This window comes from Ambystoma mexicanum, chromosome 2q (assembly GCF_040938575.1).
Source record: "Ambystoma mexicanum isolate Mex_15411 chromosome 2q, UKY_AmexF1_1, whole genome shotgun sequence".
NCBI lineage: Eukaryota > Metazoa > Chordata > Amphibia > Caudata > Ambystomatidae > Ambystoma > Ambystoma mexicanum.
The window spans coordinates 532,637,765-532,658,946 of NC_090924.1; the positions used below are offsets into that span (position 1 = coordinate 532,637,765).

Consider the following 21,182-nt stretch of genomic DNA (forward strand, 5'->3'; position numbering starts at 1 on the left):
ATATTGTTACCTGGTTTGCATGGGTCCCACAATTAGTGCTGGTCTCTGCTTTGTTTTATGCCATTGCTATTCCTACTGCTGGTTCTGTGTTTAGTCTGGGAAGTCACCCAATCTGCTTGTGTATATCCGGTTGTAATAAATCAAGGAATTGCTGCATACCAATCTTCTCCATGATGAATTGGATGGTATGGTGACTTCCAGCGTTGTCATGTTCTGATCAATTTCTTTCTCAGAGGGCCAGCTTTTGGATTGTACGTGGACAGTCAGCAGCCAATGTGGTGTCCATTATGCTGGATCTGCTGAGAGGTTGGTCTATTGAGTGATTAATGCTGTTTCTGCTGCGATTTTCTGTTTAGGTTAAGGTGCTGTCTATTTTGCAGTAAAGATACAGGTTTTTAATGTGAATTGCAGGTGGCCCTGTAGAGTATTGCTTTCCTTTGGTAGCATTTGCCATTGTTTGGCAACCAAAGGGGAAAAGGTGAAGCCCCTATCTTCTGGTTTCTAAAAGTACCTTGTTAATCTGAGATTTCTGGGTGGTTGGGAATGTGAGAACATGCTTTGATGAAATTCTGCTCATTGACCTTGAAGTGCTCTATGGACAATGCAAAAGTCTGTGAAGTGGAGTCTTTTTGGATTGGTAGGCAGTGCAGTGCTCTGAAGGAAGGTGGTGTGTGTTCATTCCTATTGAGTCTGAGAAGTTATCCGGTAGCTGTGCTGTGCTTTAGTTCCATTCATAGTTTTTGTGATGTAGTCTAGCATACCAATGTAGATGCTATTTGCATAGATAATTCCTGAAAGAATCAGAGATGGGATGGCCAATGCTCTGTGTAAGAAGGAGTATGGCATGATCCGGCTGATTGCCAAGGTAGAAGCACTTTTTGAGAGTTGCGTTGACTCTGGGTTCCAGATAGTCCATTGTGCATTAGTTTGCAGAGATATTTGATCACCATGTGGTGGTTTGGGGTAGTTGCCCAATTGCAGTGGGCATGGTAGAGCGGTTTAAAGTGTGGTGTGAGGTGAGGCTATTATTTTTTGTCAGTTAGGATTTAGGTAGCCATCATCCATTCACTTGAGGCAGTTACCTGGTATCATCCCAGAGGGGTTGTCATCAGTCATTCTGTATGACTTGTGTCATCCACGTAGGTGTAAAAGGTGACTATGATTTGATGATCTTCATCAATGGGGCCATTTCGATGTTGAAGAGGAGCAGTGAGAGGCTCACCCCATGACGATCTCCATTGGTTATGGCTTGTGAGTTAGAGCTGAAAGGAGGAAGCCAGGTGATTTCTGTTCTGCCTGTTCAGAAGGATCTCATTCATTGGAAGGTGGTCTTACGTTACTTAGAGCCATCCGATTAGTGTGCTGTGATTAAATGTGCCAAAGGCCACTGAGATTGTGGACTATGAGATTTTCAGGTTTTTCCAGATGGAATCTGGTGCCGACTCAGTCTAGGTTTAGGACTGACTTGAGTGATCAAAATATTGACTCAACATGCCCCACAGATGGATTTCTAGTGGGTAGGACGAATTGTCATGTCCTGACGATCCCACCCCTGACAGCTTATGTGGTGGACCAGCAAAAGAGGTTCACCTAAACTGTTTGTTTCTAGTTACAAGTTTTTATTTTTCAAGTTGTCAGAACGAATTCCTGTGGTATTGTTGTCAAAATGGCATTTCATGCCATAAATCCTCTTGGTAATACCATGGGAAATAAGCTATATTCCCCAGAATGCAATAACAGGTATTTATTTCTCAAAAAATTTTCTTTGGATGATTTACTGCTTCCAAGGATGCAGTGTCTCTTCCACTCACAAGGTCTCAATGTTACTTTGGTGTTGGGACTGCAATTCACAGAAGTAGGTGTCTGAGCTTTCATTCTCTTATACTATTTATAGAAAACTTTACAATTCCCAGCATGCAGTGTCAAGTCCAACATGTGTACGTGTACTTACATTGTCTCTTATTTATTTGCATTGTATTTATTGATTTAAATAGCCCTTAAGCCAAAGCACTTCAGATGAAATCAGTGATACAAAAAAGAATAATTAGCCAAGTAAGCCAAAGCGCTTCAGATGAAATCAGTGGTACAAAAAAGAATAATTAGTCAAGTAAGCCAAAGCGCTTCAGATGAAATCAGTGGTACAAAAAAGAATAATGTGCCAAGTAATCATTGATGTAAAGAAAGAGGAGTTTTAAGATATGCATTAAATAAGGAAAGGCCGAGCAAAGACCTAATAGATGAGGTAAACAATTCCAGTGTTTTAGGCACTAGTAAAGAAAAGGAGAGGAAACAGGATTGAACACCGGGAGGCTTAGGAACAAATAGAAGGTGAAGTGATTCAGAGGGTAAAGAACGATAAGAAGTGGCCAAGCCAAGCATACCTTTTAAAAAACAATACATAAGAAATGGAAGTTCAACTGAAAGTCAAACGAAAGCCAGAAGATAGATTAAAGAGTAGATGGAACTGCATGAAGACTGAAGAGTGCGAACAGCAGAGTAAAAAAAATAAAGTGCAGCAGAACAAGACAATGTAGAGGAAGGCCAATTAGTAAGGCAGAACAATAATCAAGGTGAGAAAGAAACAGACAAAATGACGTTTGGTAGCCTTTAGAGTAAGGAAAGGGCAAGCTTCACACTTATTATAGAGTAGAAAGCGACAGGAGCTAGAAATGTTAAAGCTATGATCTTGAAAGGAGAGAAACAAGTAAAAAATAAAGTCCATAACTTCAAGCAGAATGACTGAAGGGAATAGTAGAGAGAAGAGAGTAAATTGAAGGATGGTCAATAGGAGAGATGGACGAAGATTGAAAAAATATAATTTCAGTTTTGGATGTGCTTAAATGGAGGAAATTGGAATGCATCCACTATTGGGTGGGCAGTAAACAAGCAAAAAGAGTAGAATGAGGAGAATCTGAGAAAGACGAAAAGGAAACGAAGATCTGGGAGTCGTCTGCATGGAAATGACAGGAAAAACCAAATGACAATCGAGATCAGAAGTATAGAATGGTAAAAAGAAGGCGACCAAGGACAGAGCCTTGTTGGGGCACTGTGTAGTGGAAACGTGGAATTAATCTTAACAGCCCAAGAGAAAGAACAGAGGTAGGACTGCAACCACTGAGGAACAGAACCAGAAGATCCCAGGGTCGAAAGAGCAGCTAGAAGTGAAGAAAAGCTGCTGACTAATCATGAAGAATGAGACTAGAAGAATGTTTCTATTGAAGGCAGACAGCATAGAGCTAGTAACAGAGCTTTTTCCATAGATTGCACAGGACGGAAAATGGACTGAAAAAGAAGATGAGAATGATGGTCAAGGTAAGAACAGACCTGTTTGTAGACCATCTATTCTATTCTTTTTTTTTAGATTGTCAAGATGACAGCATGCTTGAAATCTGAGGGGAATGTAGAGGTAGACAGGGAAGGGTTCAAAAGAGAAGTAATAACAGGAGTCAGATGAGAAAATAAGAGAAGAAGGAACAGAATAAAGTGGAGAAAGCAGTTGGATGAGCCAGAGAAAGCAATTCACCCGTTTCCAAATAAGAAAGAGGAGAAAATGGTGGAAGATGGAGGGGAAGGAAGAGGGAAGTGTAGCTGACAAAAGAAGAAAATAAATATGCTTGGATACTTTATCAGTAAAGGGCAAAACCAGAGGGGGGCAAAGAGGAGGAAGGATCAAGAGATGGTGGAGGAAAAATATGATTCAGGAGTTGGAAATTGTGTAGAGGGGTGGATGCCATGGCCACTAGTCAAGGGGCCAGTCCTTCCTCATCCCCAGGGTCCAATTGGACCCAGTCCTGGCGCCACTGGCACCAGGCTCATGTAAAAGTGTGCTCTGCACACTCTACGCCAAGGGCGTGTGCAGCTGGGCCGGGCGTGGCCATAGAACAGAACTGGAAGGCACGTGCTACAGTCCCAAAGAAGGGCAAGGTGGAGTCAGTAGGTGGGGCTAAAGGGAGGGGCCTGAGCCAGCCTATATAAGGCCAGCCCATCCACGTGCTTTCGCTTCGCGTTACTCTGCTTTTGGCAGCGTAACGCTCTCCGCTGTGCTTACCTGCTTATCACTGGATTCCTGCAGCCCCATCCTGAAGATATTCCTGAGAGCGCTCCTACCTGCAGTCTTCTGCTACATCACTGTGCACGCCTTTCACCCCAACTACTACATCGATGAGAGCGCTACTTACCTGTTGCCAGCCGCTACATCGCTGAGCGTACTCCTTACCTGCTGCCTGCCGCTACATCGCTGAGTGCACTCCTTGCCTACTGCCAGCCGCTACATCGCTGGGCACGCATCTTACGTGCTTCCAGCCAGTACATCGCTGAGTGCGCTTCTTACCTGCAACTCATCGCAGCCGGAGCCAGGCTCTTCTTCTTACCTGCATTCCATCACGCTCGGAGTCGGAGTCTTCTTTCTCACCGGCATCCATCACGGTCAGAGGCTGAGTCTTCATCCTGCAACCGCAAATCTTCTAGGATCCGGATACCATTCTTCATAGTCGGCCTGCACCTACGAGGAAACAAGAATACAACAGGTTAGAACTCATATGCATATTGAACGCACTGCCGCATCATACAAGAGACTAGAGTTCCCTTATAAAGACCAACTTACCTGTCACTGTTCAAACTCCATCAGTCTCTAAGGTCTTCCGGCCTCTCTTCGGTCCCGATTTACTTCTCCGTACCTATGGAAATGGAATGAGACATTGCAAGAATAATTATTAGACGAAATGCAGACAGTCTAATCGAACAATATTCATAACAAAAGACTTACCTTCTAAGTGGATTGGTCGCAGCTCGTCTGGATCAACACTCCCACGGACCAGTGAAGTAACTTGGTCTGTTCTACGCGCCCCTGCTAGGATAAGCAGTATGGATAGCACAACATTACAAAACTACAGGCGAGTTTATATGGGAAAGCGCTTGCACACCGTATTTTGGCACGAAAGGGTTGGGGGAAGTCACAATATCCTCACTCCATGTTCATTGAGATCATACCAGTGGTACATTAGGCGCTATATAAATGCAAAATAACAATAACTCAGGGGCAACACCCATCTCCCGAGCCGCAGGTCCAACTGCTATCCAGAGGGGAAGGCGATTCCAAGGAGTCAAGTCAAGGGAGGGCTCCAACGCCCCCGCCGAGACCAGGTGAGCGTAACAGTGGATTGATATTGGAAGAGGGTGAGATAACGAGAATGAAGAATGTAACAGAAGATTGTTACGAGCACTTCTACCTCAGAATCAAGGAAAGTGAACAACATTTGAATAAGAAGTCATTGGTTCCAGGGATAGCAGTATCTGAACGAGAAATCAAGTCTCGTTGAGACATAGAAACTGAAGCTAAAGCTGAGAAAAAGGTGTCTTAAAATTAGGTGACATTTGTTGCAAACTGAGAAGTAATTTATTAAGCCCATGGAGAGAAAAGATGTGACCGAATAAGAGGGAACAGAAATCAAATTACATGGATTACGGGAGTGGGCATGCATACGACTCACAGAAGTGCATGAGGGAAAGTGAGTAGGAATAGAGACCGCAGAGAGAGAATAAGAAAAACACCTGGCAAGATATGAAACTCATGCTGCTGGATATTGTAAGGTATGCACAGGGCTTCAATGGTGATAGGCAGGCAGCAGCGTTAGAAAGATGAAAGGATGGAGGCGAGCTGTCCCAACCAAAAACACAAACTGCACTTAAGAGAAGTTCTTGAGAACAGCATTGTTAGAAGAGGACACCTAGGGTAAGGATTTCCAAAAAGAAAAGAATAAATAGTCTTTTAAGTGACCAGGTCACATGACCAGCCCAAGTTCCTTTGGGGGTATAGAGGGTAGGAGGTTTAACCCACTACCCTACAGCAATGATTTCTATCTACCCACTGAAGTGGAGACCACAATGTGGTTCCTGGACAGCCAGCAGGATAGTCTTGGGGCGCAGATGGTGAGTGCACCAAAAGGACGAGGCTCAACTCCCTCTTCTGGGATGGTGGTCATGTGACCATTCCAAGTTCCTGGGGGGCAGGTGTGGCTAATCCGGGTGGTGATCTTCCGCTTTCTCAGATTTATTTGCAGAATTCAGTGTTCCTTTCCTTAGGAATTCCTGGATTATCTTCCAAGTGCCAACCATGACCTCCCAGTCTCGGAATCGCTCCAGCAAAAAGGGCACAGTCTTCCTCCTGGATTTGGCCCCATGGAAGAAGTGCCTCCTACTCACATCGCTCTTAGAGTTCCCTCTCCTTCAGGCTTCAGCAGTTAACACATCTGTTGCTTCTTTCAGGCTAGTCCTCTGTTTCTCACGTAATGACTTCACCCCACGCCATTGAGATTGAGACTGAGATTGTTCGCATTGGGACTCTTGCTTTCCCACTCTCACTCTGGCCGGCCTCCCTTGGCCCTGCGCCCGCACTGACATGCAAGGCAAAAAACCTTGGGGTCATCTTCTACTCCACTCTCTCCTTCTCCACTCACACTTCGGAGATCTCTAAAATGTCAAACTACAGCTGCACCTCCTCAGAGGTACTCTCCATTTTCTCACCTTCCCCTAGAAGGGTCACTGTCTCCAGAGCCCTGGTTCTCTCAAGGCTTGACTTCTGCAACAGCCTTTCTCAACCTCCCTGCCTCTGCTCTGCGCCCTCTGCAACTCATTCAGAACAGCGAGACTTATCCTTGGCCTCAAGCCCAGGTACCGCAAATCTGTGGCGCTGAAATCCCTCCACTGGCTCCCCGTGGCTGCAAGGATCAAGTTCAAGACCCTCTGCATTGTCCACATGGCTTTCTGGGTCCTGGGACCCTCCTTTCTTCACCAATTGCCTTCCTAAATACTGTCCCTCCCAAGCCCTCCTCTCATCTACCTCCAACCTTCTCCGAGTGAGCCAGTTCTCTAAGCAGAGATTTTGACGGAGATCTTTATCCTCAGCAGGGGCCTCCCTCTGGAATAGCCTCCCTGCCTCTCTCTGTCTTGAGCCTGATCTCCTTAAGTTCCAGAAACTCCTTAAGACATTCCTCTTCTCCTCTTCCTTCTCTCCCTCCACCCTATTCCCTAGCACCTTTGCCAGTCCTCCAGCACTTGCCTCATGCAACTGCACTCAGTCAACTACCCATTGAGACTGGCATCTCTCAGCACTTACCAGTTTCTGACCAATTGGGCGCATCCTGATATCGCCCCCTCTGCACTTGTCCTCCTCCCTCTCCCTTCTCCTGTACCGTCTTTGCACTTGCACGATCTGAACGTACCATGCCTTGAAGATCGTCTTTCCTTTCCTCCCTGTCTCCCCTCCCGCATGGTGGTGCCTGTATACTCTTGGAAAAACATCAGAATCGTCATCAGACATATTTGTTGTTCTCTACACTGTTTATTGTTCTATATGCACTTACTCTGCCTGGCAGACTGGTTATTGTTCAGATACTTAAGGGCTATGAATGACTGTTGTTTTTCTCCCTTGTTCCCTCCCTCCTTGAGCGCCTTAAAAAAACTCTTGCCTTGTGTGTAGGCGCTTTACAAATAAACATTACCATAACACTGTAGTCTAGTCCCATTACTGTTTCTGACAGATCTTTGGTCTACTCCTCTCTGGCTCCTCTTCATTAACCAGCATCTCTAATCACATGGTCTAGGAATAGGTTATAAAATCTAATGCAGACATCTTGGATTTCATTGTCATTTCTGTCTGGAGCTTTTTTGGTCAGAGGTGCATGTTTTGGTAAATTACTGGCTGTATTTCTGCTTCCACCAGGACTTGCATGCAACAAATAAGCCCTTGTGTATTTTTTTTCTTAAACTGTTATTTAACTTGCACAGATTTTCCACATTACATTACTTTCAGTTACATTACTTATTGTTACATTTATACATGTGTGTGCATAGTTGGCGTTTATTATACATGGTAGGGACATTTGTGTATATATCTGATGCAATAGGGAGGCACTTTGTAACACAGTACAACCTCCAGATCCTAAGAGGGTAGCAGAGGTGACCAAACCCCTCTTGGGCAGTCTTCCAAGAAAGCATGCACAAGAATTTCCAAGACATTTAGGTTACTGCTTCAGAGGTGAAGACCTTGGCAAATAACGCAAACAGAAAGTACAATGCCAGGTACGTTCCACTTTGGAGTGGAGAGCTTTACAAGTAAAACTCCTTCGTTGCATAAGCAACACACTGTTCTGCAAGTTGTAGTGTCTGTTCGTTGGCAAAATCTGAAAGCATTGTTTTGAGCAAATACCCTCCTTGCCAAGCCCAGAACATTGCAGCATTTACCATTTCAAGAAAAGCATTTGTCTTTCTTGCTAACCTGCAATTAAGTCGAATCAGCTCCTGCCATATATTTTAGAGGCGCATGGCTTAGTTCAAACATAAGCATGTCATCCCTAAAACTGAAAAGTCCATAAATTATGTAAAAAAGAAAGCGGAACCCTCAGTCAGAGCTTAATTTACCTGGAGAGCATTCCAAGTGAAACACTTTAATCACAACAGCAACACTGCTTTGCTTACTTCAGTTTGTCACAGCGTGAAGTTTCTGAAAATGAACATGGACAGTTTGCCACCTAAAACGGGAATTTAGCCACAACCCCACTTTCTGATTTGTATAAATTGTGAGAAACTTCCGAGAATTGTGCTGCACACTTGATCTAGTTGCCATGCTCGTGAATACTGCAGTGTGAGCCAATAAAATGGAAATGTACATTCGAATTGATTGGTTCCGCCAACGTATTCCATATCTATGACAGGTAATCACCACAGCTGTGCTGCTTCCGAATATTTTTGGCGTCTGCGTCCTTCGTTGATGACGTTGATACCCCCCTTCGAGGACCTCCTCCGACGGCTGATGTCACCCGATGTTATATGTAGGACGCACAACGCCATAGCCTCAGTTCCGTTTTTTCCGCAAACGTGTTTGCTTCGGAGATCTCGGCGCTCCTCGGTTCTTCTGATTCTATCGGTTCTTCGAACTTGGTTTGTGACAGTTCTACTTCTACCCCGCGGTCGGGATTCAAGATGTTGGGACTGCGGTTCCAAGATGTCACTTACGGACCCGCACGACGTCTGCCTCTGGTGCCTCGGCGAGGACCACACCACCGATGACTGTGACAAATGCCAGTCTTTGACGTCCAAGGTCTTGCGGGAGCGAACGAAGAAGCTGTCGGTTGGTAGGGTTGCCAAGCCCCGTAAGTCGAAATCCGCTGGGCTTTCGACCGAAGATTCGAGGGGCGACTCTCTGCATGGTCGGCGTAAGTCCAGGGGGTCTCGGTCCCAGAGTGGTTCCCGCCATTCCTCTGCCTCTTCGAGAAACTCTCGGAAGCGCCGTCACCGGTCGACTTCCCCGTCCTTATCCGAGGACTCCGCCAGACGATGGGTTGCTGTCCCAACAAGCTTTCCCCTCCTGCGGAATGGGATGCATTTTGTATGGAGATGATGGTCATTTTCCAATCGCAGGGCTCCATTCCGTCCGCGCCTTCGAAAGAAGCCGGCAGGGAACGAGCTAGGGCCACCGCTCGCACGCCTTCGGGTTCAGGCTGTCGGCACGATCATCGGGAGCCTTCGAGGTCCAGATCGGACAAGGTGGATCGCTCTAACCATGCCTGCACCAGGTCCCGGTCCTCGATGCCCTTGAGACCTGCCCTGTGAGGTCTTCCAAGAAGGCGTCGACGCCATCGGCGCAATGTCCGTCGAGGGACTCTCTCGAGGCTCCGCCTCCGAGGAAGTCGTCGATGCCATCGGCGCCGAGGCCGTCGAAGGACGCGCTTGGGGCACCACCCTCGAGGCCTTTGTCGAAGCCATCGGCCCCACGCTCTACGCCAATTCCGTCGAAGCCCTCGATGCCTTTTGTGGAGGCTTTACTGGAGGTACCACGTGCATCGGTGGAAACTCCAAGGAAGGCCCTGAAAAAGTCAGTGAGGCCGGTATTTGAGCCTTTTTCTTTGCCCTCATCCAGGGATTTATTCCAGCCTCTGGATTACATCTCTGAGGTGGATGAAGGGTCTGAGGAAGGTTTGGTGCCTGATGAGGTTCCTGAAGACCTGTTATCTGGTCATAGCCAGTTGGAAGACCTGCGTCAGTCTTTGCACGATGCCAGTGGTCTTGATACCTCCCCAGAGGTTGAGTTTGGCAGGCCTGAGCCTGGTACGCATGCTGAATCTTCGTACAGGCGACTCATGTCGAGGATGACGGAGTACTTGGGGTGGTCTGCGTCACCAGTGAATTTTCTGCAGGATGACCTGACAGATATCCTTGACAAAGGTCCACCCACTGACCCGGTGCTGCCATTTCGTATGGCTTTACAGAGAAGGGTGGCAGCGGCTTGGACTGCTCCGGAGAGTCTCCCAGGCGTGAGCAAGTCTTTTCCGAAAAAACATACCGTCCAGCCAGTAGCGACCCCTGCTACTTGACAACGCACCCCACTCCGGAGAGTTTGGTGGTGCAAGCGGCTACGGCCCCGGCAAAGCAGGCATCGTACCCTACCATCCCTCCTGATAGGGACGACAAACGTTTTGATGGCTATGGCTGGGCGAAGAAAGTTTTTCTTCAGGGGGTAAGACTTTACAGGCAGCCAACTCCGTGTTTGCCTTAGCACGTTTCACTCACACTCTGTGGAATTGTGTTTCTATGGCGGCTGAACATGTTCCCGAAGGGGAGGAACAGGATGGTTTTCTTGCGCTCGTTCAGGATGGCAAGGATGCCATGTGTGAATCCGTTCAGTCGGGTCTGGACATGGCAGATTGTGTCAGCCCGTCCATGGCGGCGAGCACCGTGATGCGCAGATTTGCGTGGTTGTGGAAGTTGGGGTTTGCTCCTGACGTACAAGCCCGACTTCTCAACATGCCCTTTGATGGGGTCCATCTTTTTGGCAGCAAGTTTGACAAGAGCCTTGAGAGGTTGCAGACCTCAAAGGCTGCAGCGAAGCTGTTGAGCACTGCAGTCCGCCAACCTCCACCTTTTCGTTCTAGGGGACAGCAATGGAGGGGAGTTTCCTTTCAATACTACTCGTCTTTTGGTAGATTGAGGGGAGCGGCCAGACAAAGGGGCCAACGTAGGAGTACCAGAGGTGGCAAACAAGGTACTCAATGTGCCAAAGCCACTCGGGCAGTTGCCTCTTTGCCCTCAGGCACTGCCGCAGCCGCTTCAGCTCAGTCATGAGGCCATGTCCCATGGTTCGCCGGTTGGGGGAAGGCTGGCGCAGCATCTTGTAGAATGGTGTGCCATTACTTCAGATGTGTGGCTTCTGGAGATCATAGCCCACGGCTACTGTATTCCTTTCCGGCAGAGGCCTCGCAACAATCCACCAGGGGATCTCTCTTTAAAGAGTCCGGATCCGCTCCTTGTGCAGGAAATCAAATCCCTGCTGGAGAAAGGCGCCATAGAACTGGTGCCTGTAGCGGAGAGGAACAAGGGATGGTATTCCGAATATTTTTTGATCCCGCAAAAAGACGGGGGATTGAGACCCATCATGGACTTGCGTGGTTTGAACAAGCTCCTCAGGAAGGACAAGTTCAAGATGGTTACTCTCTCTCAAGTCCTCCAGGCCCTTCAACTTCAGGACTGGTTGGTGTCGCTCGACCCCAAGGACGCTTACTTTCATGTGCCGATCCATCCCAAGCACAAGAAGTACCTGAGGTTCGCGGTTGGTGACTCGCACTTTCAGTTTTGGGTCCTGCCGTTCAGATTGACCTCCGTCCCGAGGTTCTTCACCAAGCTCATGGTGGTGGTGGCAGAGTATCTCAGGAGAGGGGGGGATTCACGTCTACCCCTACCTGGACGATTGGTTGATCAGGGCGCGCTCTCCCGAGCAAGTCCTGGATCATCTGTCAGTCACCTGCCACTCCCTTCACAAGCTGGGCTTCTCCCTCAACCTTAAGAAGACCTCACCTACCCAGCGGCTGCAGTACATCGGAGCAGTGCTCGACACATCCCTGGGGCTGTGTTTTCCACCCCAGGTGAGGGCTAATCACATTCTGCAGATGGTGAACAAGTTTCAACATGCCGGCGTTCAAGTTCTTGAGGTTGCTCGGCCTCATGGCATCCTGCATTCTCCTGGTGCCAGAGGCCAGGCTGCGGATGAGATCTCTGCAGTGGGCTCTCAAGATGCAGTGGTCACAGTCCTCCGGCAGGATGTCGGATCCCGTTCAGGTGCCGCCCTCGGTCGCCCAGGATCTTCTGTGATGGGCCGTTGAAGACAATCTGATGAAGGGGGCTCCATTTTGGTTACTCTGGCCGGAGGTGACGATCGTGACGGACGCACCCTCAAAGGATGGGGAGCTCATGCCAATGAGTTGACAGTCAACAGTCGTTGGTCTCCTTCGGAGTCCAGACTCCATATCAATCTGTTGGAGCTGAGGGCCATCAGGCTAGCACTGAAGGCTTTTCTGCCGTCTTTGCGGGTGAAGAATGTCCTGATTCTGACGGACAATGGAGTGGCCATGCACTAGCTCATCAAAAAGGGGGGGCAGGGTCTCTCCCTCTATGCAGAGAGGCGATGCAGCTCTGGTTCTGGGCCATCCAGCAGGAAATTTTGATCTCGGCAGTTCATCTGGCCGGAGACGAAAACGTGGCAGCGGATGATCTGAGCAGGCAGAGTACGGTCTCTCATGAGTGGGAGCTGGCTCAGGAGATTCTCCTGAGATCTTCGCCCTTTGGGGGACCCCACAAGTGGATCTCTTCGCCACCAGTGTCAACCGGAAGTGCGCAATATTCTGAATTTCCTCCAAGAGAAGCCTTAGGGGATGCGTTCGTAGTGGAGTGGTCCTTACCACTGCTGTACGCGTTTCCTCCAGTCCCCGTCATTCCGCAAGTGCTGCGGAGGTTACGGAGGTTCGGTTCCCGAATGATCCTCATTGCTCCGGCATGGGCCAGGAGAACGTGGTACCTGGACCTTCTCGACATGTCCATCTGTCCTCCAAGCCGTCTTCCCTACCGAGACAATCTGCTCTCACGGGAGGGGGATCAGGTTCTCCATCCAGAGGGCAAGTCCCCCAACCTTCATGCTTGGCTTCTGAAAGGTTGAGGTATAAGGATTGGGGCCTCCCTGAAGACGTGATGGAAGTGTTGCTTTCGGCCAGAAGGCCTGCAACGAAGTCCCTGTACCGTTGCCGTTGGAGGAAATTCTGCGACTGGTGCAGGGTTAAGAATGTGGATCCTTTTTCATGTGCCATTCCTGTTGTTCTGTCTTTTCTGCTTTTGTTAGCCCACAAGAGACTGCAAGTGGGTACCATTAAAGGTTACCTGGTGGCGCTGTCCATATTTAAGCACTCATCTGAGAGTGTTCTTATTTTAAAATTCCTTTGATTTCTCAGTTTCTGAAAGGGCTCACTCATGTGTTCCCACCGTCACCTTTCCAGGTGCCGGGTTGGGATTTGAACCTGGTTCTAAAATTCCACGTGGGAGCTCCGTTTGAGCCTTTACATTCTTGACTTTTGAAACTGTTGACCTTGAAAACTGTATTGTTAGTTGCGGTTACTTCCGCTCGCAGAGTGAGTGAGTTGCAGGCACTTTCCGTTAAGCCACCCTTCACTGTGTTCCATAAGGACAGGGTTGTCCTTAGGGTTCGTCCTTCTTTTCTTACGAAAGTTGTGTCAGAATTTCATTTAAGCCAGAAGGTCATTCTTCCGGCGTTCTATCCTCCTCTGCATCCTGGTAACGAAGAGGAGAGGCTCCATAGGTTTAATTCTAGGAGAGCTTTAAGTTTCTACATCTCACGCATGTCCCGGGTCAGAGTGGACGATCAACTCTTTGTAGGATACGCTCGAAGGTGTTTGGGACAAGCTGTTACTAAACAGACTTTGTCTAGATGGATTATCTTGACAATTTCTGCATGTTACTGCTTGGGGGGGTAAGGACCCTCCGGTAGGCTTACGAGCCCATTCTATTAGAGGTGTGGCTGCCTCTACTGCTCTGCAGAGGGGTGTTCCCATTCATAACATTTGTGAAGCAGGCACATGGGCCTCTGTCCATACTTTGGTTAAACACCACTCCTTGGATTCTATCCATGGGTAAGATTTGGCCTTTGGTAAGGCGGTCCTCTATTCTGCAATTTAATTGGGCATTCTAAAATTCAAATTCTTTTCCCACCTCCTAACGTTGGTACTGCTTTGGGAGTCTGTCATAGATGTGGAATACGTCGGAGGAACCAATCCCTTTGAAGAACAATTTACTTTCTTACCTGGTAACATTCTTTCGATGGGATGTTCCGACGACGTATTCCACATCGCTCCCTCCCTACCTGCCCCTCTACAGAATTTCTTATGCGATTGCAGCTTTCGTTTCCGCAAGGCTTTCTGTAGTCATTCTGGCAGAAGATTGGTGCCACACGATCTTGGAAAAAACTACAACTGAGGCTACGGGCGTCATGCGTCCTACATATAACATCGGGTGCCGTCTGCCGTCAGAGGAGGTCCTTGAAGGGGCGTATCGACGTCATCGACGCAGGACGCAGACGCCGACAAGTTTCCGAAGCAGCACAGCTTTGGTGATTACCTGTCATAGATATGGATATGTCATCGGAAAATCCCATCGAAAGATATGATATGGATATGTCATCGGAAAATCCCATCGAAAGAACGTTACCAGGTAAGAAAGTAACTTGTTCAACGGTTGTCTACAACATCAACCAAGCAGAGACCAACCCCATGTAAACCTAAGATAGATTTGAATGACTGCCGTTCATTATATCAGATGAATGTTTTCTTTAAACACACGTATAACATTGTTATTATTGCATAGTATATTTTGTAATAAACTTAAACAATTCTAATGCATTGTACTCTTTTGTTAGGTTACAGATGTAGAAATAGTGAAACAATGCATAGAAGAGTGCAATGCAAGAATAGAAATTGGACTGCATTATGGAATTCCATATCCAAGACCTGTAAGTAATAATACTTGTACAATTCATGATGCAGGAGGTGGAGTAGCATGAGCCCTTGTCAGTGTTGAGTATGTTGGTAGTCTAGAACAACTTTTATAAAGGGGCATATTCTATTTATTTTTTTATGTCACCCAAATTTATAAAATGGGTGTTGTGGGTTGTGCTGTTAAGCGAAAGACGGTCTTTATGTTTAAGACTCTGTTCAATTTGTAATGCATATATACGATTAGCTTATGTAAGGTTTATAAAGAAAACCCCCACTTATTTATGTGTCTCATCCATACCATTTTCTTGTATTCTTCACTGTGACTGGATTAAATGATTAACCATTGGCAATGGCAGTATATAATCCTGCCTTCAGGTACATTCATACAATTTCCATGGACTGGAGCCCTAGCTAATTCCAGTCTGCAATCAATCATTGGACTTTTTGTAAAGATGTTGCTCATGCTGTAGATGTAAGTTAATCTTTGTAAATCTAAAACAAAATAGAAACTGTGTTAAAAAATGTGGCCTTGGGAACTTTTCCGATAAACAAAATATCAGCCCTTGTTACAGATGGTCTCAAAATGTTTTGTGAAAGTATGACCAGGTAAAAAAAAAATTCTAAATCAAAAAGTAGATGCTGCATATTTGCCTAAGGAAAATGTGCCTGGAATACATCGTGCACAGGACATTTTGGCAGTGTGTTGCTAAGGAGGAGGTTTTGAATTGGGCTCCTGATGGGAATCCTAACAAAAAAGGCTTTGCGGATAGCTGTGAAGATTGAAGCCAGAAGCAGTTTCTGAGATTTTCTTTCGAGACTTGTTCTCCAGACAATGCCAGTTTGACATAAAGCGTATGCAACATCCTCCTCCCAAAAGGAATCTGGGAAAGGACACTAAAAGAGTTGCATATTGGTTTCAGAGGCAAGTCTAACTTGATTTTAATTAATTTGACATGGTCAGAACAAGTAAAACATTCTTCATGTTAAGAACATTGTAAAGAAGACTAACATGATCACCAGTGAAGCAGTAACAAGCAAAAACAGTGTTCACAGTGAGCTGTTGATGTATTGGTTAAAATGGAGACTACAGCGAGCCTTCTTAAACAATTGTTATTCTCCAGTCGAGGAGCAGCAGCATTGAAACAGCATGTATTCTCCATAACAATACAGAGTCCACATATGTTTTAATTCTACTAAACTCGAGTCTTATCCTGGCTAATTATTAATTATGAACAATATTGCAAAACAAACTCCTATGTGAATGGCAACATGCTACTCTTCTGCTCTTTGCACCAGATAGAGAATATGTTCTATGTAGTCGTATGTTTTTTCTTGTTATAGAACACCATACCATCTCTGATATTATCGATATTATCGAACGTAACTGGAAAAGCTTAAGATTCAAAATGCTTTAAAATGAGATGGGATGCAGATACACATGAATTCTGCCTGGAAGTAGCAGATACAAATTGTGACATTCAGGGGTAATAGATTTGAGGAATGAAAGCAGAGGCCATCACGATCACCTGGCTAGCTCTTATATTTTCGATCGTTTTCTGCTTTCCACTCTTGAAATGTACAACTGATATTGTAAGCTTAAAAGATCTCTTCAAGGGCGTTCTGTGTTAGCTACCATTTGTTAGGCAGAATCCTGTGCAGTGCCCTTAGGGACCACTACACAGAATTAAGACTACAGGTTGCAATACAAGTTTTACCTTTGGTACAAGCCTGTACTACTATGTCAGAGTGGTAGCAGTGGCGGAGAAGCCAGGCTTATCTCAAGAGTATATGAGCAGTAGCAGAGATTACACAAAGAGACCACAATTACTGTGGCTCAAGCAAACACTGACTCAAGGCTTCAGGTAGAAAAATATAAGTACATTTATTTTTAAACCATTTGTTATAAACATGACACTTCTATTAAATTTAAAAAAACACGTAAAATATACTACAACTAACCAATGCGCTTTGTACAGTATGTCTCAAGGTAAGTACCCTGTGTTTGAATGGACCGGTGTTACGAACAAAACACGTTACCGCGAATACGATTGCGATCATTTTTTGACATTTCGGTCTACTAAATAAACGCAAATCCGTGACATGAAATGCTACCGGGGCAAAAACACACTTAGCACCTGAGATACTCAGAGGGAGTTGGAGGCAGAAATCACAGGCAATATTTTGGTTAGGCAGACAGAATCGAGAAACACTCAGAGACAGGAGTTCAAGAGTCAAAGGGCCGGAGCCAGGGTCAAGTGACACCGGGGGTCTGTTGTCGAAGATCACACAGTCAGATAGTTTACGATTCAACGTAGCCAAGAACACTTCGATATTGTCAATGTTCGGAAGCAAAAGTTATAAGAAGGGAAGACAAGGGTTCACCCTGTTTCCTCAAGCAGAACACAGTACCTTATTCCAATGGTGCAGCAGGTGCCCTGGCAGTTGTTCCTGTTGGTTTCCCGCAGACCCACGGTTCCCAGAGCTTCGAGGTGAAGGAGGGCGTCTGAAGGGGGTCTGCACCACACAGGGATGAGGCCGGCAGCAGCGACAATGAATAAAAGGTGCGCTCCTTAAAAACAGGAGAGGCTCTTCAGTTGGCTATCCGGACCACTACAGCAATGTGCAGCGATTTCGACCAAGGAAGAGGATCCTCTGGCTGTGGAAGATGAGCTGGTTATCCCCACCAGGCCCAAGGGAAGAAGACTCCAGACCGTATCTTCTCTAGTCGTCGAAGCGTAGATAGCTCAGGAAATGCAGCAGGGCTTCACCGGGACGGGGTAGTTGCAGCAGTCGTCGTTCTCTCCGCTTCTCTTCGGTTCCTTGTAGTTCCAGTGGTGACTCTGACTTCTAGCCCAAGAGACCTGCCTTTTATGCGCAAAACCCCGATTCACACAGCCTGGATGTCAATCACCCAGCAGGGGGGTTGTCCAGCCTGGACAACCACCTCAGCCAATCTGGCAAAGTGTGATTTGGGTTTCCTAGGATACCCTGTGCAGGGGGTGACTACACCCCTCCCTCACATTCAGCCCACCTAGACACCCCGGCGCCTGGTGGAGGGCTTCTGAGCAGAAGCCCGCCAAAAGACGGTGAACAAAGAAGGCAAACCTAGTTTGCCGCACAAAGTAAAACACAAGAAGGACTTTAACAAAAAGAAATGGCGAATAAACCCAACCAGAGCCAAAAGACAGACAATTTGGTCAAGCCGGTTTATGTTCGAGGCTAATATAATAGCCTAAAACAATACCATGTTTATCTAATATAATCGCGGTAGAAAAGTTAGGGTAGATACCACTGCCACCAGCCAAGTCTAAATGTTAAAAGAGCGAAACAATGCTCTATGCGGTACAGATACAAAGGGACACTCAGTAACCCTTTTCAGTACTCCATGGAAGATGGGGTGTACTGGATCTGTGGTAGATTGACTAAGTAAAGTTAATGGCAACTTTACCCTTTTGTGGGGGACGGTAGTCAGCCTCAGAAATGGAGTCGGTGGGAAGTCTCAAAGACAACCCTGTGCCACTGCACAGAAGGTGCTGTGTGACACACAAAAGAATAGGGCTACTGAAGTGGTGTACTCCAGAGTCGACAATCACAAAAACATAAAAATACACATGGCAAAACACATGTAAGAGTGGGGGAAAAGCTCACAATCTTACCAAGTGGAAAAAAGTAAACTCCAGAAGTCCAGCAAAGCTGCTGGGGGTCTCACTAGGTGAGGGAAATTAGCCATCAATGAGAATTCTCCCTAACACCATTCATGGGGCTCATCTGCTCTTCTATGTATGATTTAACTTTGCCCTTCTCTGGGTGAAGGGATAGCCCACTTTACCATGCCCTGATTCCACTGAAGCATAGATGGCCTAGACCAAATGCAGAGAGTAGAAGTGTAGGACTCTCCTACACATCAGACGGTCTAAGGGAAGAGCAGCTGTACGTTTTGATCAAGAAAGGGCTTAATAATGCAAGATCTTCATATGGTCTGAGATTGTCAAGGTTCTTTTAAAGTTTATGCTAATAGTTTTCTGGGAGGAAGCTTGCAGTCTAGATTGATAGGCTATTTATACTTTGGGAAGGATAGAGGTTTACTGTGGAGGAGTAAGTGGCAATCAGCACAATAGTGGTGGTAAATAGATGTATGCAATCACGAGTAAGGAGCCGTGAGACAGATGTTTTTAGTGTTGTGCAGCATTGCTACCATGCAGTTGGAATGGAAAAAACAATTTGCAAGTAGCAAACCTGCCAAGTAGTTAATGAAAAAGGGCACAATATGACAGTATAGTTCCTTGGATGCTATTATAGTATATTGATAGTTGCAGATAGGAGTGGTCCGTTCGCCCTATAGGTGTTTGTGAATATACCGACATGTTTCTAAACTTACTAGGCTAACTTCTATTGTTCTACCACCACTTCCTTGATGAGGATGCAATGGGGTAATTTGCTATCAACTGTATCTGTTGTTTTTCTGATCAGGGCAAGGATTCATGTCGCCATAAGCAAAGTGCATTTGGGCCCGTCCTTCGATACAAAGGGACCAGAGTTCATGTTGTGCCTCTTGTGATAATTCCGACATAGGAGACTGATATGAAGACATGTTTTCAAGGGTCTCGGGTTTATTAAAATATAGAAAATGCCTCTTCCATCCATATTTCTACTGTGATTATGAAGGTTCCCTGTCCTAGAGAAAAACAAAAGGGAGCTTGTCAGGACGTCTTACACAAATAAACCTTTTCCTCAGTCCAAATCTATGCTACCCCATGAACTGACCCTAACTGTATCGCTCACCTGATTCCCATGGGGGCGTCGATCGGAACTGGACTGCTAAGGTCTCCACCAGCGTTATTCGTAGTGCAGAGACGGCTGACTGGACCGGCCTTCCTAGCTTCATCTGCTTGATTCATAAAAGTAGTTTCCTAAAAGCAGGAAGAGGGAAATTAGCCACCCAGTGGATGCAAGGAAACACTTGTTTAATTCGTTCCCTTTAAGCACCCCGATACTCCCCTTTTGTTGTCTCACCTTATTGTTTGCAATGATGAGCTCTCCATCCTGCAGGGGCGCGTAGAATCCCAGTTGCTTCACTGGTTTGAAGATTTTGGGCGAGTTCCAGACGTGTTGGACTCCGTGGTAAATGGCAAGGAGCCGTAAGTATAATGTCTATAGAGTTCAATTGTCTGTTATTCACTCGTTTTTATCCCTTTTGTATTGCAGCTTAATCCGAACCTGAAGTGCTGCAGGTTGCGCGTTGGTAAGAGTCTGTATTACCCAGCGTTGTCCGGTAAAAGCGAAATCCATGTCTTTAACAAGTGTTCTTTCCTCCCACAGGTGCAGCGTTAAAGAGGTGGAACGCCGATGAAAGATGCCTAGGGGAGCGGTAACTCTGGTAAGTATAATATGGTTGCTTTGATTGTCTTTGTTAGCACCCGGCTCACCTTGTTCTCTTTGTCCCTTCCAGGTTCCACGGATGCCGTGATGAAATGATGGCTGCAGCGCTGAACCGGGGAGATGCAGACTGGTAAGTATGGCGCGGTGCGCCTGCTAGCGAAGCGATGCTTTTATTTCCGACGTGTCTTTTCCAATTCTGAAGTGCGGCGAATTCGGGAACAGATGAAGATTAAAAGGTAAGTTATTGTTCTTATTTCTCTTTCTTCTAGGATGGTGTCCAGGTTCGAGGCGGGCGTGGCTGAGGACTGGATGCTGCAGGCACGGTGAGCGTCACGCTGCTGAAGTGCAGAATAACGCGAAGCATGGGCTGCTGTTCGGGCATGGTTTAAATAGCCTGCAAAGTAGTCCCAGGTAAGAAGTTCCCCAGAACCACACCCGAGTAAAACATAGTCCCTGTAATAAAATAGTCCCATCCAGGCCTCACGTGATTCATTTGCAGCATGGTCTGCAGGAGGTAAGTAATGTCTATGAGCCTGGCGCCTATGGTGCCAGTGTCTATTATGAGCCTGGTGCCTAAGGCGCCAGGACTGAACCCAGATAGCCCCCAGCCGGTGCTGCTGGGGTCTCTATAAATGTCTGGAAGCCTGCTCCCGAGGCTGCTGGGCTGGGTCCGGATGCCCGGGGGTAGGCATCATGACACTAACAACAAAACATAACTTGGCCTAGCTGTTACCTGTTACCTGTTCAGACAGTTCAAAATAAGTTCCTTTGGGTTTCAATACAAAAAGGGGCCTCCTGACCCCTTCAGCAAAGTCTGTCTTGGCTGTGAAACAACATTCCTTAAATGCACCAGTTGAACTTGTAGATCCTTCCCAATTCTAGCTAGTGTCTCTTGTTCACCCCTTCAGGGTGTTTCAACTCCTTTGAAGCAACATACTTTCTTGATCCAGCATTAACCTTCTGACTTTAATGGTA

At 46.5% G+C, this 21,182-nt stretch overlaps 1 protein-coding gene across 4 annotated transcripts in view; it reads left to right on the plus strand.

The window, feature by feature from the left end:
- The window catches only part of LYRM1 (LYR motif containing 1), a 501,749-nt gene that overhangs the window by 321,305 nt on the left and 159,262 nt on the right, over positions 1-21,182 (plus strand). For all 4 annotated transcript variants that reach the window (XM_069647667.1, XM_069647668.1, XM_069647669.1 and 1 more), the window contains exon 3: positions 14,750-14,842. In XM_069647667.1, coding sequence (XP_069503768.1) covers positions 14,750-14,842 — 93 coding nt within the window. The remainder of the gene's footprint in view (positions 1-14,749; positions 14,843-21,182) is intronic.